Source organism: Bacillus rossius, chromosome 1 (assembly GCF_032445375.1).
Source record: "Bacillus rossius redtenbacheri isolate Brsri chromosome 1, Brsri_v3, whole genome shotgun sequence".
Classification (NCBI taxonomy): domain Eukaryota; kingdom Metazoa; phylum Arthropoda; class Insecta; order Phasmatodea; family Bacillidae; genus Bacillus; species Bacillus rossius.
Window position 1 is genome coordinate 303,691,800 of NC_086330.1, and position 17,471 is coordinate 303,709,270.

Genomic DNA, 17,471 nt, shown 5'->3' on the forward strand with positions numbered 1-17,471 from the left:
CATAATCCATACTAATAAAAAGGTTTACATGAGAAGGCATCATTTATCTTATACTTATAACCCGTTGCCACCACGCGGACAGCACAATCAAGTCAAGTACACTACCGGTAACGAAGAGACATCACGAGAAGCAGCAGTTGCGACTGCATCCGAGGAAGGTAGCTGGCGAACGACGCAGCGAAAGCACCAAGAGCTGAGCACGGCACAAACTATGTGGCGGTGCCACCATCGCTAAGCAATCGCTTGAGGGGGGGGGGGGGGAAGACATCACAGCAGACAGATAGAAAAAGGAGTCAGGGGAAGCCCGGAATTAGCGCGCGTGCGGCATTTGAAGTAGTGAAGTGATGATCATTCCACTTCAACCCCGCCCCCTAAAGCTGTCTTCAAGTGCATAGCGGAAACAAGTTCTGCCTGGGAGAGTAAGGCGAGTAACCGAATACAGAGCAATGAACGGTCCAGCTGTTCCTATGGGTTTGAGACAGCTTTTACAAGTGAGCACACACAGGCTTCCAACTTGAAATCACGCTGGAACTAGAAGTCGAAGGCAAGCCTCCCATCGAGCATGGCGAGTAGCGGAGCTGCACGCCAGGGCGGAACGCCTGCACCACAGGCGCAGAAGCCGCTCACGCCGTACGGTGCTCAAGGCGAGAGGTCTCGATGAAGAAAGAGGAAAGACAAAAACCGCACGGTGACGGAGTGGGGCCTGCCCTTCGCTCAGAGGAACCATCCCCCAAGCCGTGCCAGCGCCTCTGGGTGCCGCAAAGGAGCCTCGGCAGCGAACGCAGGCCCCCAGATGCGCAGAGCGCTTTTCAAGGATCCTCAGCGTTTCTGGTCGAGTCGATCACTCCACGCACTCGACGTTGGCGACAATCAGGCAGGCACCTCTCGAGCAGTTGACGTGAAGCCTCTGTGTGATTGGCCCTGCCAGGGAGAGCGCAACAAAAGAGCCAGCGGAGCAGACTACAGGAGAAAACAATTTTGCATATCCAAGGCACAGATGAACAATGGTGTGGGGGGCAGGAGGGAGCTCGACGGCGGATGAGACGATCGGAAACGCGCTGCAGATGCATAGAAATCCCTCAGAGGAAGTGCTGAACGAAGCGGTGGGTTGCGTGTGCTGCACCAGGGTAGGGAAAGGGTAGAAAAGCTGATGGTTCCGCGCAACCAAACAAGGCACCAAAAACTAGCACATAGCAATAAATATACATACAGTGACAACATCGCTGTAATATAAACAGACCCCAAACCACAGAACGCCGACTTCGCCAAGCCCGCGTCTGCTAAACAAAAAAGGGGGAGGTAACCCCTTCAAAAAAAATATCCTAAAACTAACAGGTACACACGAGCGCGCTCACAATGACTAGAAACAATGTTGGCCAACAACAGATGACACAACAACCAAGTAAACAAAAAAAGAAAAAAAATATACGCGCGTGGATCACAAAAAAAGGGCTGAACTCCCACACTCACACCGCAGCTAAAGACCAAACACAAAAAACTAGGGGCCAACAGTGCTTAAGCTGGCTGTCATGAGCCTTTCTGAGCTTCCTCCTAGAGGAGACCTCTTGAAGAATTGCAGTATTACTGCCCAACATCCGAGTGACCCGGAAAGGACCTGCAAAAGGGGGAAGGAGCTTCACTTTCAACTGCGCCGCAGCGAAGGCAGCACGTGCGAGCGGCACAGCATCAGGTCCCCAACAACAAAAGAGTGCGCCTTACGCCCACGGTTGTAAGCCGTGGCCACCGCCTTCTGTGCCCTAGCTAGGTTGCAACTAACGTCATTACACATGCAGTCCAACTCCGACGGCGAGAGAGAAGAAACCAGCTGGGGCAATCTCCACTGATTAAGGAGCGGATGGGAGAGCTCCCTTCCCAGGAAAGGAACCGAGGGCGGGAAGCCAGATGCCGAATGCACGGCTGCATTCAGGCCCAGATTTATGAACTCGAGGTCTGAGTCCCACAACGTTTGGTCATCCCGGTAGTAAGATGTAAGGATCCCCTTTAAGACCTTATTAACATGTTCGGATTGATTGCCCTGAGGACAGTATGCAGAGCTGTACACAGGCTTCACAGCCCACTCAAAGCTCATGTCACGATACAAAGTGCTCTGGAATTAGCGCGCATTGTCGGACACAAGGATGGAGGGTGCGCCAAAATTTTTTCAAACCTGGTCACGTAGGACTCTAACAATGGTCAAGGCCTTAATGTTCTTCAGGGGATAAAGCAAAACAAATTTAGAAAATATGTCTACCAGAACTAACAAACAAACATTGCCCCAATGTGAACGTGTGAGAGGCCCAAAAATGTCCAAATGGACCATATGCAATGGCGTGACTGGAGGATCCGCACAATATAAGCCGACTTTAGAAGACTGAGGGGGCTTCGAAATCTGGCAGTCGTGGCAAGCACGGACGTGTTGACGTACATCGTTGAGCAATTCCGGCCAGTACAGATGAGCGGAGATTTTGCGAAACGTTTTGTCAATCCCCAGATGGCCGCCGATCAAGGACCCGTGAAAGTATGACAACACCATGGGCCTAAGTTTAAGGGGGATGACGGCCCTGTGTGCTCTTCCCGAGCTCCCCCAAATACAAGGTGCCATGCTCCTCAGCAAAAGGGACAGATACATTGTTCCTAAGGTTCCTACGAACCTCTTTGCGAAATTCGTAGTCGTGCTGGTAGGACTGAAGACTCAAGTACGACTCGGGGAATAGCTTGCAGATGCCTAAGAACTCGACTCGCTCTGGACTCTTCGGGTTTTCCACCACGAACTCATCAAGTGAGAACATATGTGACAATGCGTCCGCCACCACGTTGTCCACTCTCTTAACGTGGTGTATCTCGAAGTGGAAATGAGACAACCTAAGAATCCACCTCCCAAGCTTGCCAAGCTGGCGTGGGTGGTTATACAACCAACTCAGTGCCTGGTTGTCGGTATATAGATCAAATTCCCTGCAATCTAGCCCGAACAAGCAGGCGATCGCTTCCTTCTCGTAGACCCCAAGATACCGCTCAGAGTCCAGCAAGGTTCGGCTGGCATAAGCAATGGGGCGCAATTTACCATCTTCCATATGTCCTAACACCACCTCTAGCGCAAGGGAGGAGGCGTCCACCCAAACGGCGAAGCGTTTCCCAGTCAGGCAAAAATAAGATCGGAGGGGCAGCCATGCACCTCTTGAGTCCCTGGAAGGCGGCTTCCTGGGCCTCACCCCAGACGAAGGGAGCGCCCTTCTTCCTCAAGGCGTTAAGCGGGGCGCAGGCCGCAAAGGCGGGAATGAACCGGGAAAAGTAGCCCAACTTCCCCAAGAAACATTGAACTCCCTTAAGGTTCCTGGACTGGGAAAAATTGACAATGGGCGCAATTTTCTTGGGATCCATTAAAAGCTGCCCCTGACTGATGACATACCCTAAAATTTTGACATTATCCTGGGCCAAAAAATTTTTATTTGGGTTGACAGTTAGGCCTCAGTCGGTCAAAAACTTTCTTCAGGTGTTCTAAATGCTCCTCGAATGATTCGCTGTACACAATTATGTCATCTATATAATTGAACACACAGCAGAATTTCAAATCGCTGAGCACGTGGTCTAGCACGCGACTAAGTGCTTGGCTGCCAAAGGAGACACCCATGGGGATACGATTATACTGGAACTGCCCGAACGGTGTAGAAATGTGGTAAACTTGCGACATCCTTCTTCCAGGAGAATCTGGTGAAAGCTATCGTTCAGGTCGATAACAGAATAAATGTGTGCATTACCTAAGTGCTGAAGCGCACTCTCTACAGTGGGTAACGGCCACAAATCATCCACAATTTTCTTGTTCAGAAGGGTGTAATTATGAACCATTCGCCACCCCAATCCACACCTTTTTGGCACCAATAAAGTGGGGGTACAGTAATTTGATTTTGACGGAGAAATTACATTCGCGTCCAACAGTCGCTGTATAATGTCACTCATGGCCTGTAGTTTGGGGGGCGAAACTTTATGATACTTGCTTTGCACAGGAACCTCATCCTTAAGGTGGAACTTATAGGGTAAGATGTCACACCTGCCTATTCTGCGCGAAATCACATCCGGATATGAATGCACTAGCTCCCTCATTGTTCATTGGGCTGCGCTTCGGCCCCTAACATGTAAATGGGCATCTGTTTCTCGGAGCGCAGGTGAATCCTAACAGTAGGCGTGAACCCAAAGCGCAGTTCATGCCGTGACACATCCATCACGCAACGTGTTTAGCTCAAAATATCCAACCCTAGAATAAGATCCAGTGTGAGTCCACACAGCATCACAAATTTCCAATTCCAAGAAAATCCTTGAATTTTAACGTGAATAATCACTGACTCACGGGCGCGCATGATGCCGCCGTCAGCGACACGCACATTACAATCGGGCTCAGATAACACGGAAAAGAGGCAAGCAGGGTACTAGTCACATAATGAATCAAGAAATGGTTCGCCAATCGCCGAGCGGGAAGCTCCCGTGTCGATTAAAGCAAGAAAATGTCTATCCAGAATGCCGACCGGCAAATAATGCAAATACGTGGGAACCGAGAATTTTCTCAGCAGCCGACTCGGGCGACCTCGTTTGCGCCCGGTCTGCACCTGTTTCCCGGACATTGAGTGTGGAAATGTCCCGGCCTCCTGCAGCGAAAGCATTGTCGCTGGTCGAGAGCCGCACGAGGATGCGGGCAATTGACGACCACATGTCCAAAGGCGATGCAATTGGAACACCTGCCACTCCCACTAGTGAGAGGGGAGGGCACACGACCTTGAACTTCATTCAAGCCGGCCGGCAAGGCGGAAGCAGGACATGTTACACGAGGCTGAACATGGCCCCATGAGCGTTCCATGCCCTGCTGACCGCGCGGGGCGGGTGACGTTGCCCACACGTCCATGTGTTCCCTAGTTCCAGTCAATGCCAAGGCTGTGGGAACCGCCAATGTCACTGGAGGGAAGCAGCCGGGGTTAGCGGCCGTAGCGTCACTCCGAGCAAAATTCACACAACACGGCACACTCGGGCGGGCAGATGGAGGCACCTTTGTAAACTTGTCACGCCCTAGCCTCATCCTAGCGGCTGGAAACTTGGCCTGATATTTCGCCAGCACGATCAAGCGCCCTTGCATCCATCACCCCACTCACGCAACTCCGCAAGAGAGGAAGGCGGGGTCAACGTACTGCAATTTTGAAGTACCTGGGGCTCAAATTTCCCAAAATGACTTGGACAAGTTCGCCCTCTAGGAGGTTTATGCCCAACACCTCGGTATAGGCAGCTACCTCATTGCAATATTCCACTACCAGTTCCTCCGGTCACTGGAATCGAAAAACTAAGTTAAGTTCCAGCCCCTCCAAAACACGTGGGGGGCACACAGAATGCACTAGAAGCTGCTTGTACGCCTGGAAATCCAGGCCCTGCCCTATGGCATCCGACAGGAGCGACATGTGCGAGCCGATGCACTTGCTCAGAAGTGCCTTCAAAAAGGCAGAAGGACTCACTGGTTGGAGCCGGGCCAGGCATTCAGCGGTCATGGCGAACTCCCGCACCGACCTGGGCACATTGTTGTCCAGTAGCGGGAGTGATTTCAGCAAGGAATAAAAAGGCTGACTCACGGCACTAGAAACAAGAACTCTGCCGCGGCTGCTTGGCCCCAGACCTGAAGCACTCGTCTCGAACCAAAGGCACCAGACATGCCTGGAGCTGCATTACAGTCTCCTCAGTGGAGACAGGCAACGCGTTGTCCTCCAAGTAAGCGACGAGTTCCGCCTTCTGCAAGCAGTAGATCCAACTGGTCTCCGGAGCAGCCAGGGCCACAAATAAGAGTCTCTGGCACCCGGGGCATTAATGGATTCATGCGTCCCCCTCCCCTCTTTTTTTGCACTTGCCACACCAATAAAGCGGGGGGTCCGGGGGCCCTCCCACGGAAAAATGGTGCTATTTAAGCATTTTCCATACCTACATGTAACAGTTTCTGTGCTACTGTAACTTCCATGAATGAACCCACTATGCCCATAAAGTAGTCCGTATAATCACTAGACTTGTTCATTAAATTGTCGTCATAAATGTTTTTTAAAGATTCAAATTCAACTTGCGAGACCTTTTTGAAGCTAAGATTTTGATGATGATCATCATAGCAAATAGAGGATGTTCTTTGTGTTCTATGGAAATAATGCTCAAATTCGACAGTCTGTCTTGCCTCATACCATTTCTGAAATAATTTTTTTACAATTTTCAATTTGCTAAAACTTCTTTCGCCTGAAGAAACTGTTACAGGAAGAGTAAGAAAGATCTTAAGGGCTGTGGTCAGGTTTGGATATCCTTCTTCAAGTCTGTGTTCGTGAATGAGCTTCAAGAGGGTCGCTGCAGATGCTGTTTTCATAGTGTCATCAACTGCCAAGGCGTGATGTTGCTAAACTTGTCATTAATTGCTTGAAAAGTCTGAAACCGGGATTTTAAGGCATTCACTATTTCATCAATGATCTCTAACAAATCTATTCTAAACAGATCGTGCTCTGATAAGTTGGAAATTTCATCTTCGCAGCATTCGTCAAACATTTTCTTCTTTTTTCTTTTCCTTTTTTCTTTAAAATCAGCAGGTACATTGTTGTTCTCAGCAATCTTCTTGGCTTCCACAATAGCATCAGATGGTGCATTGTCCCTACTAGATTCTAGATAACTTAAAATACCATGAATGTTTCTGACTGAATCATCTACAGTTTGTAAAATCTCTTTGAAGAACCTGGTTCACACGATCAATTTTCTTTAGAATTTTGTACCAGAAACAGGTTATGACAATGAACTCAAACTTACTGATATTTCCTAACAAAAAGGTAGCCTCAGTCTTTGTCTCAGGAGATGTAACAGGGCAAACAGACAGTTCTTCCAAAGCTTTGTTAATCTTGTCCAAAATTTTTATATACAACCTCTACAGCTTCCATTCTTGCTGACCACCTAGTTTAACTGAGAGATTTTAGCGAAAGTGGTACATGTTTTTCTAGAACTTCCCATCTTTATGTTGAGGCTGAAAAAAATATATACAGGCAATTAATTGTCCCAAAGAATGTTTGAGCTTCAGGCGATGCTTCAGCAGCATGTGCTCCAACTAAATTCAGAGAGTGAGCTGCACATGGCATAAAATATGCTAATTTATGTTCCTTTAGTATTCTTGATTGTACCCCTTTATAGATGCCAGCCATATTGGCCCCATTGTCGTACGACTGCCCTCTACAATTTCTTAAGTCCAAGTCATCTGTTTCCAACTTTTTTAAAATCTCGTCAGTGAGACCAAAACCGGTTTTGTCACTGATAATGAAAAAGTCAATGAAGCTTTCCAGAATTTCTGGTCCACTCTCTGTCATTTTCACATAGCGAATATTTCTGTCATTTTATCTTTATGACTGATATCAGGGGTTGAGTCGAAGATCAAGGCAAAATACTTCGCATTTCTAACATCATTCAGAATATCTTGTCTTATTTTACTTGCTATAATATCTAAGAATTCATTATGAACTTTCCATGAGAAATAACTTAATTGCCCTTTCTTATGTCTTTCTATGTGTTCACGCAAATTTGCATTGTAGTGAGATAATTTTCCACTCCTGGGATCACCAAAGTCAAACTGTTCTTGTGATCCCCTTAGAGGGCTTCCCTGTTTTGCCAGAAACATTATAGCATCTACAATACAATATAGTACTTTCATCCAATGACTTTCTTCTTTAGCTACCTATCTGATCTTGAAGTTCTTTGTCTATTCCTCCCTTTCTTAAAGAAGACTCAAGAGTTTTCCAAGAACAAAAGCAAAGTTTGTGGCTTTGCGAGTTTTCATGATCTTCAATCCTTTCACTAAGATTTTTCGTTAGTAAAACCCTCTTCTTTAGCCAAATATAACAAAGTTGACTTTGACTCTTTTGAAATGTGGGAAAATAACCTGCATGGAACACAGAATAGTGCATTTTTTGTTTGGCTGTAACCTAGCCATGACCTCTTTATCTTAAGTCCGTTTGGAAGTTGTTTAACAAAGCAGTTTTTGTTAGATTTCGGCCATCTCGAACACTTTTGCTTAAATCTGGATTATGTTCTGCTCTCATTTTTGTTATGAAACATCTCTGGGAATCAGAAATGTTGATTGGCCATGTACCAGGGTCTTGAAAATGAAAATGTATCTCGCTCTTCTGAAGTTCCTGAGTGGCCTGAGTGCCTGCTGAAGTTCCGGGAATAAACTCCTGGTCCTGTATATTGTTCGATGCTATTGAACTATTTGATTCTGTAAAAATGTTAGCTGATGTTTCGTCCACTCCAGGAATTTCGTTAAATTTTGTCTCCTCTTCGTTCTTCTCATCAACTCCATTTCCTATTATGCCAGAAGCAGGCTCAACTTGCTGGTCTTGGCATCGTCCCTCTTCTTGCTTATCTGGTCCTGGATCATCACTTGTTGTTAGGCTTCCTTTAATTTCACCTGAAAAAATTAAACTCCTTAATGTTTAGATATGGTATTGAGGCATGGTGAAGGGTGAAGTTACAGCATGGTATATAATAAAAGACGTATAGCTAGAGATCTCGAATTATAACAGGTCCCCACGTAATTTTCACCATTAATAAGTTCAATAGTATTGAAGAGAGTTACTGCAACTTTTCTAACCTAACAAAGCTTTTCTTAATTTTTCATCTTATAGGGAAATAATTTACTGTGTTTAGTGACCAACAGTAATTGTTTAAATATATATATTTATAAGTTATCCGTAAGTTGACATCATCTACACATGTTTAAAATAAAAACATAACTGACTAAGACTTGCAAGTGTACTGTAGCAATGATTGACTTCTGTTTTATATACATTCTGCATGACTACTATTTTTATATACATTCTGTATTCTGCTGAAAATAAGAACTTCATAATTTATATTTGTTAATTTTAATTCACTAAATGTGCAATTGGTCAATTAAACCTACTCATATGTTTATTACAAAAATGTTTTGTTTGGATCGCCTTGTTGAACAGCAGTATTTTCAATGTTTTGCCAGTTAACATCAGGAAAATTCTGACATGGATCCTTAACGAAGGCTTTGATTCCTACCACAGTCACTCTCTCTTGTGTTAAGCTGTTTCAAAATCGTCTCTAATGTTCGAAAAGGCTGTCATTTGTCTGATAAAATCACAGGCGTGCGCTCGGGTAAGGCTGGGTGGGCCCTTGTTAGAGTAACACATAAATTACTAAGATAAATATTTAGTTACAGCAATAGTTAAAACTCGCATAAAGAATATTTTGTAGTAATGATTCACTTTAGTTAGCAACTATTTTGAGTTCACTGTTACACACACTATATCTAATAGAAAACTGTTCAATTAAGTGTCCTTGATATCTATAAAAACACAGGATTTTTAATTTTATCATAGAAGGGAAAAAAATCTTTATTGTTTTATTACCTTTACCAAGTTTTATCTTAAAATTTTTGAAATATTTCTAGCAAGAAAACAGCTAAAATAGCTTCCCTTTGCAACTTTCAATCCCAATTTTCCCGGAGCGGGGGCCTCCGGATCCACCCCTCTTTAATGAGATGAGCGAGTTTTGGGCTACGCCACTGAATGGGCGAAAACTAAACTTATGTCTGCTCATGTCTGTGGATGAGATGATAGAAAAGCTCAAAAGCTGCAGTGTGCAAAAATCGAAATACATAATTGACAACCAGAGTCTGGTGATGTAGCAAGATTATACCTCAATTATCATCACACAAGACATTAAAATGTAGAAATATATGTATAATTTTATTCAACATACCTTTGTTGCAGCCTGGCTCAGATAACCATGATGACATAAAACATGATAGATGTGCCGTTTTGTTTCGTCCTTTGGTTTTCTTTCTGTTTTCAGATCCCGAAGGTTTCTTTTACATTTTAATCAATTAACAATAAGTTGCTCTAAACTAATTTACCACAAAAAATCTGCTAACTCTTGATCAACACAACCACAACACAACCAATTATAGCCACGGTCTTATAAATATAAAAACTGGAAACACTACACGCACACGTCGATGCCACTCCGGACAGCTCAGTTCTGAGTGCTGTATGACTCACGCGTCATGCCACTCCAACGAGTAACTTGAGTACCGCCTGCGGTGCGCCACTGCTTCCTCACAGCCAGTGGTACCACCCTCTCTGACAACATTGTACTGTATTCGTATAGAGGACGCATTTAAACTTTCTAACTTCTCCCTTTACAATTTTTTATGTTAATGATGAACTAAACATTTTTCTCGGAGTATTTTAAAATAAATATGTTGAGACGTTTTATTGTAAATCAGATTAGACATTCCATACATATGAGTTTACAATAATCTTTGCAATCAATTGACATAGGGTACAAGCAAATTTAAATGTAAGTTTATCTCTGTTATCGATTAATAACGGGGACAAGCAAAATTAACATATTGATATAATATGAAAATAGCCAAAAATCAGCTCTACAATAGGTGGATGTAATACCCAAAATACATATAATAAAAAAACAATCCAAAGAAGCAATCCATGCGCAGGTCGTGCTACCCCCTCGGACCGCGGCCGCACGGTCAAACAACGCCACTCAGCCCACTGAGATCCCAACCTAAATTAAAATAACAACAAACGACTCAGGTCTGACAAAACCATCCATGACCGTGAGCGGATTCTCAGTGGCAGGCGGGGAACATGACAGACGGCCGGACAAGAACATCAGTAATTAGAAGCATGGTCAACTTGCCATGGTGGCCCCAAGGACCAATCAAATAGGGGCGATCCGGAGTGCACGGTGCTTCTCAAGGCAAGGACAAAAATACAGCTTAAATTTAGATAGTGGCAGCCACATAATCCATACTAATAAAAAGGTTTACATGAGAAGGCACAATTTATCTTTAACTTATAACCCGCGGCCACCACGCGGACAGCACAATCAAGTCAAGTACCCTACCCGTAACAGAGAGACGATCACGAGAAGCAGCAGTTGCGACTGCATCTGAGGAAGGTAGCTGGCGAACGACGCCGCGAAAACACCAAGATCTGAGCACGGCACCACCATCGCTAAGCAATCGCTTGAGGGGGGGGGGGGGGAAGACATCACAGCAGACAGATAGAAAAAGGAGTCAGAGGAAGGGGAAAGGGGAAGCCAGGAACAAGCGCGCGTGCGGCGTTCGTAGTACTGAAGTGACGATCAGTCCACTTCAATACCATTAATAAAATGTCACTGTCACCGATGAAAGTCTACAGGATATTGGAACCTCTGAGAAACAGCTTCATGTCTATTTAGGGTATTAGACGTAAAAATCTGTACATTACATGCACCCGGCAAATGTAAAGTGTCAAAGTATTATGTGAAACATTAAATGTAAACAAAATTGACAATAAGTTGAGTCAAAATGTTTGCTGTTATTAGTGCATCATTCCCCTTAGTAAGTAATATTAATATATCAAGCCAATAGAACATTAATTCGCATAGGCTATGCAACCTGCATAGTTATCACAGACATCTGCAAAATAACCACTCGAAAGAGAGTAATTAATATTTTGAATAACCATAGGGAACAATAACCTTACCTAGTCCGAGTCGAATTCAGAGTCGAAGAAATGTGCAGTTATTGTTCCACTTGAATTTTCATCAGATGACGATTGAAGGTTTACAATAATTTTGTTGATTTTGATGTCCATGATTCGATCACTTCTGAAATATTCAGCTTCAATACCTTTAACATGTTCACAGCACTTTTTCCACTGTTCGATGGAGTACGAAGCAAACAATTTCTCGCATAGTTTTCTTTTTTGGTCCAACTAGTTACATATTTCCTCCGAGACCTTCCTCTTGATGTCCCCCCACACTAACTGGATCGGATTTAGAATCACGTCATGGCCATATTTGTTTATGATTTTGTCTACCTTGAATATTTTTGGGGAAGGATGCTGTTTCACCAAACAACACAAATCTGCCTTGTTCATGTCAGGAGAATGTCATGTTTAAGAGTAGCTAATGTAGGTTTTATTTTAATTGGAACATTATGGAACTTACACTATAAGTAGCGCATAGATATGTTTCATCAATATATATTATACCGCCCTGCATTTCGGTACTCACGAATGTCTTGTAAATATTTTCCGCTCCATGCTGTAATTTCAGGTTTCTCTATCAAAAGTTTTCTTCTAGACAGACAGTTTTTCCATCGAAAACCGAGACTTTTCAACAGTTAGCGCAAGTATTCTTTGCTGCAGTTCACGATACTGTCATCTCGTAAGGACTTTGTCAAATTCTTTAATGTCGACACTGTTTTTCTAACGGTATAAAATTCATGAATTTTCCTACGAATCGCACATTTGGAAATCAACTTCAATGCTTTTCTTTCGGTCTTTGTTCTTACCCGTGGGACTGGAAAATGATAAACTACTTTTACTTTTATTTGTACTTTTCCCAATGATATTTTTAATGGTTGATTGTGAAACACCTGTCGCCACACTTGCCGATTCTGTGACATTTTAATTTAATATGTATAAATGTTTATGCTCTTTTAAATATGTTACAACATAGTAAAAAATTTTCCTTGCTTGTCCATGTAATGGTGTACTGGCTGAAATACATGACTTAATTCCTGAAGTTTTAGCCATAACGCAACACTGTATCGTGTAAACCGACCTGTGAAGCACTATCTCGGAAGCGGCATATCCTGGCAGTGCACAACCGGCAACTATCTCCTCCACTCCACTCCACTAGAATCACATGACCACCGCCTGACACTGGGATCTGCGCACATCGAAAACAAAGTTGCCAGACTATAACACTATGACTTTCTACAAACATACCCTGAATTGTGATTTGTCCTTTTTGTTATATCAACAACTATAGTTTTAAGTTTGTGAGAAACAAAATGGCAGACCAAAACATAAGGTAATTAAGAATAATCAATCCTTCTCATAAAGTGCCATCACCTGCATGTGAGTATAACAGAAATATCGTTAATAAATTGTAACCAACAGGGAAAAGATTAAACAAGAAGACAATTACTTTGTTTATATACCTAACTATAACTAAGTGACTTGCTCGGTGATCCCACAGTCTGTATATCGTTAACGATCATATACTGCGTGTTACCCCCGCCCTGTCTATAGGGTATATGTGTTGAGTCGTTACTCGCCTGTTTAAATAGTCTCGACGTCTTCTACTTTCCAAGGGGAGGCCGACGATGAAAGTCTGGTGGGCCTCGTCCGCGAACAAGACATCACCAGGTTCTCAGGCATATGGCGGAACTCGGGCTGCTCCGGGGAGCCGACCGGGAAATGTCAGCCATGTCTTCGTTGACAGAGTCACAGATTCGGGACCTGGCGCATCTCGTCCTGTGGCCCGATTCCTCGCTCATAACAGGGGCTAGTCTCAGAACTAGTGTGTCTTTTATGAAGCCAAGTCTTCCCTCTGGTTGTGGCGTGGTCCGGATCTCCACTGTGGCATCACACTCCCTGAGCACAAAATCTTGAACTCTCTTTACTCAGCTCTCTTAAAACAGGGGTACCAGAGTCCATCCTGGTTGCCCTTCCTCGGGGCTGTCTTGTGGGGTGACCAGGTGACGAATCCGCCGGTACCGACGGCGTGGCTGGTGTTAACTATGGTCGTGTTGTGACATCAGCGGGCAGCATGACTGCCCACGTTAGCCAATTGTGTCGTAGCCGGGTATGCACTCTCCTGGTCCCTCCAACGATGTCCGACGTGTGACCTGGGAGCTCCACTCTGCTCCCTTATAAATGCGTATCGTGAGTGATTCATTGACCCACGGTCTGGGGGGCTCAGAAAATCTAATCCCATCTGGGCATTTCCACATCTGCCTGGCGAGGAATGAGACCGCTCACAAAGATTTGGTTCCGGCGAACGGGTCTCTCTGGGAGCTGGTATTTTATTCGCTGCAAAACCCGTTCACCGAGCCGTTTCCTGGCTAGGAAGTTCTCCACGGGTCTCGGTGCGGCTCATTGGTCCCATGAACGGATCACTTGCGCTCGGATTCACTGGTTATCGCTCAGGGTAGCTGTTCGTCTCGGAAATAACATTACCGAGTGGTGACACCAGTAACACTTTTAATGCATAAATATTATACTATTTCTTAAACTTTGCTTTACATATAGCCTAAAAAAATTGTATCTGTTCATAATACCAATTCAGATCCTATCTGATTCAAAGTAATGTTAATTAGTTTGTCTGAAATGTTCACTTTCTTCCTCTATATTCTGTTCTTGTTGCTCAGAAAACTTGCAGACCTTCTATTTCACAATTTGTCTGCTGTTGGTGTTCTGGTTGACACATTGAAAAACTAAAGTAGAGATCATCATCACTGTCTCAATGAACGATTCAGCACTAGTGTTATTTTCTCACAAAATAATCACAAAAAGATACATCCAGCAACATTAAAATAAAAAGAGAATCTCATAGAACTCTCACTAAAATACCCAAATAATCCTTACAGTTCTTATTTAAGCAGCTGTAAAACCAGGAAAATGGTTGTCAGACAAATCCTCCATAGTGAAAAATCCATTGCTAGCTTAAACTGACACAAATCTATTAGTTAAATAATAATTTTGAGGATACTCATCGACAGACAATAAACAGCAAAGGGAAGGACTTACAGTTTCTCAGCAGTGACATAAATATTAAATTCCCACATGCAGAAACCTTGTAGAAAAATTACCCTGGTATGGCTTGTAATAACTACAATACCCAGGCAAATGTGGGATACCTATTTGACACACGGAACATCTTCTACCATGTGGGCACTCATTTTTAACACACAGTGAAATAAAGCTTTTTAATGCATTCATTTACCACAGTTACGATTGTCACGATGCACATCACATTTATTAATATGTGTTTTCTTCTGAACGATATGTTTGTTCTTTTCATAATTTTTCAATTTCGATGGTTCTGCATTACAGCGCCATTTGGCAGCAAGGAGCGGATTCGAGGGCTTGTGCTGTGCCTGCGATGGCCGAGACTGTAGTGGTACGCGTGGCGCAAGGCCTGCTCAGGGGGCGAAGGCTGCTCTCCAAGCACGGCAGCTGGTACTGCAGCTTCCAGGGAATCCCATATGCGAAACCGCCCGTCGGGCCCAGGCGCTTCCAGGTGAGCTGCGAGGCGAGGTTCTCAGGTGTGGGGTGAGGGGCTGTTTGTGTGGAAAATCGTTTAAGCACATGGCATACAAAATAACGCATTGACTGGATGCAATAATACATGAAACTTACCAATAGTTTACTGCAAACTGAACTAAATTCAATGTTGTTGCCACATCCATTTTCAACACGGTTTGTTTTATAGAACAGTGGCATAACCTGTTAAGGTTTTTTTTTCCAAGTAGTTACTGTCCAGTCAACTAAACATCATTCACACAGTCGGGTGAGTAGGAGTAACGAAGGGGTTTTGAGAGTGTAAACATTTCTTACGCAATGATGTCGGCTCCCAGCAGTCGCCGTCTGCTGGGGCCGTGTAAACATTGATTACATAACCTTGACAACCAAATATCGTCTGCTGGAGGCCGCCATTGTTGTTGACGTCTGCCATCTTAGTTCTACCTTTTGGTGCCAGAGCACGCCACCGTCGCTTCGAAGGCAGTAGTGTACAAAAAATCTGGGCGGCTTGGAATTTATCGGGGGGATGCGAGAACGTCGAGGTTAGCAAAAAAAATTCAAAATTCAAAAGATTTTTATTGACACATACTTTTTCACTTTACACAGTTTTACAATTACAATTAAACATTACAGAGCTCTGTGTTCTTTTGTACAAGTTTACACTGTTGATAATGTTAATAAAGGTACTAGTAAGCAGAAGAAATTGATTATCAAAGGGAAAAATTTAAAAAACCTTTTATATTGTTTTTTGAAGCACCTATGCTCAATGTCTTTTTGGCATTTTACAATACACTACTAACCTATTTTCTTTATCATTAAATTGCCTTATTTTCTATTATTCTATTAATTACAAAGTTTTCACTATTTACATAATTTTTTTTAATCTGCTATATTAGGCACTATTTACAATATCTTATATTTAATTCGCTGGTAAAAATAACATTGCTATTATTGGCATTCGTTTAAAAACACTTCACTGGCACTGTGGTTGGTGTCCATTGTTGGTGGATTGGCTGCCCAGTCAGGGAGGCCTGCCTGGGTGGTATTCTGTAATGAGTGTGTGAGTGTGGTCTGGTGATGTCGTGTTTTCCAATGTTTTGTATTAGTGTAGACGGGTGTTCTGCTTTTCAAAGAAGTGTTCTGAGTACTGTATTACTTGTTCTCAGGGTGACAGAGTGTCTGCGAGGGCATGGAGCTGTATGTTGGTTACATATTTGTATTTCCAGAGTGTTGCTCTAAAAGCATGTTTATAGTTGGAGAAAATGGTTTTCGGGTACATGGGCGAATATTACTGAAGAGTATAACAAAATAGGTACTATGTACGCCTTGAAGAGGCGCACTCTGTCCTTGCCTGGTAGGGGGCTGTGGGTGCGGAGATGGGTGGACAGTGAGTTATGCGCGCGGTAGGCCCGAGCAGTGGCAGATGAGAAGTGCAGTGAGAAGCGCAGTGTGAAATCCAGTGTCACACCAAGGTATTTCGTTGCGCCTCCCACAAACAGTGCTGGTGGCAGACGGGGTGTCGTCTGGTGAAGAATATGGCTTTGGTTTTGGAGGGGTTTGGGAGGATGCCCCAGAAGGTGAAATACGTTGTGATAATGCAGATGGCCGAGGTCAGCCTGGCTTTTATCTGAAGGGGATCATGATGTTTTACCATCAGCATGGTATCATCCACGTACAGGAAAATTGTGCATTCGGGGGTTGAGGAATGTCATATGTGTACAGGGAGAATAAGAGTGGTGAAAGTGTAGACCCTTGTGTGACTCCTGTGGTGATTTCTCTCGAGGATCAGATGGACCTTTCCACTCGCACATGGAACATGCGGGCTTCCAGGAATGAGTGGATGATGCTACGGAGTGCAGGTTTGAATCCCAGAAAGGCTAGCTTGAGGATTAGGGCTTGGTGATGGACTGTATTGAATACACGACTCAGGTATAGTAACACCATGCCGGTATGGATCCTTTGGGTGAAGTTGAGGGTGATTTGGTCGGTGACATGTGCCAGTGCGTGCTGGGTTGACAGTTGCTGCCTGAAACCAAACTGTAATTCTGGCAGTGCTTGAAGACGTGCTACTCCCACCTCCAGCCTGGCCAGGACTTTGTGCTATGTTACTTTGGAAATCACAGATATCAGTGATATGGGACGGTATGATGCCGGTCGGCTGGGCACGCCTTTCCCCTTGAATATGGGTACCACTGTGGCCTCACACCATGGGAGTGGATAGTGACCTGAAATGAGGATGCTGTTTATTATGTTGGTGAGTTACATGAGCGCTTTGCATGAAATGGATTTGAGAAGGCGTGAGGTGACTTCATCCGGGCCTGGGGCAGCCTTGTTGTGCACCCTGTCAATTTACTTCCTAGC

General features: G+C 44.1%; 1 protein-coding gene across 4 annotated transcripts in view; it reads left to right on the forward strand.

Moving 5' to 3' along the window:
• LOC134527842 (esterase B1-like) overlaps positions 1-17,471 on the forward strand; it is a 213,552-nt gene that overhangs the window by 62,967 nt on the left and 133,114 nt on the right. For all 4 annotated transcript variants that reach the window (XR_010074298.1, XM_063360795.1, XM_063360793.1 and 1 more), the window contains exon 2: positions 14,922-15,108. Coding sequence is in view for 3 of the 4 variants with exons in the window: in XM_063360793.1 (XP_063216863.1) it covers positions 14,922-15,108 (187 nt within the window). In the remaining variant the exon portion in view is untranslated. The remainder of the gene's footprint in view (positions 1-14,921; positions 15,109-17,471) is intronic.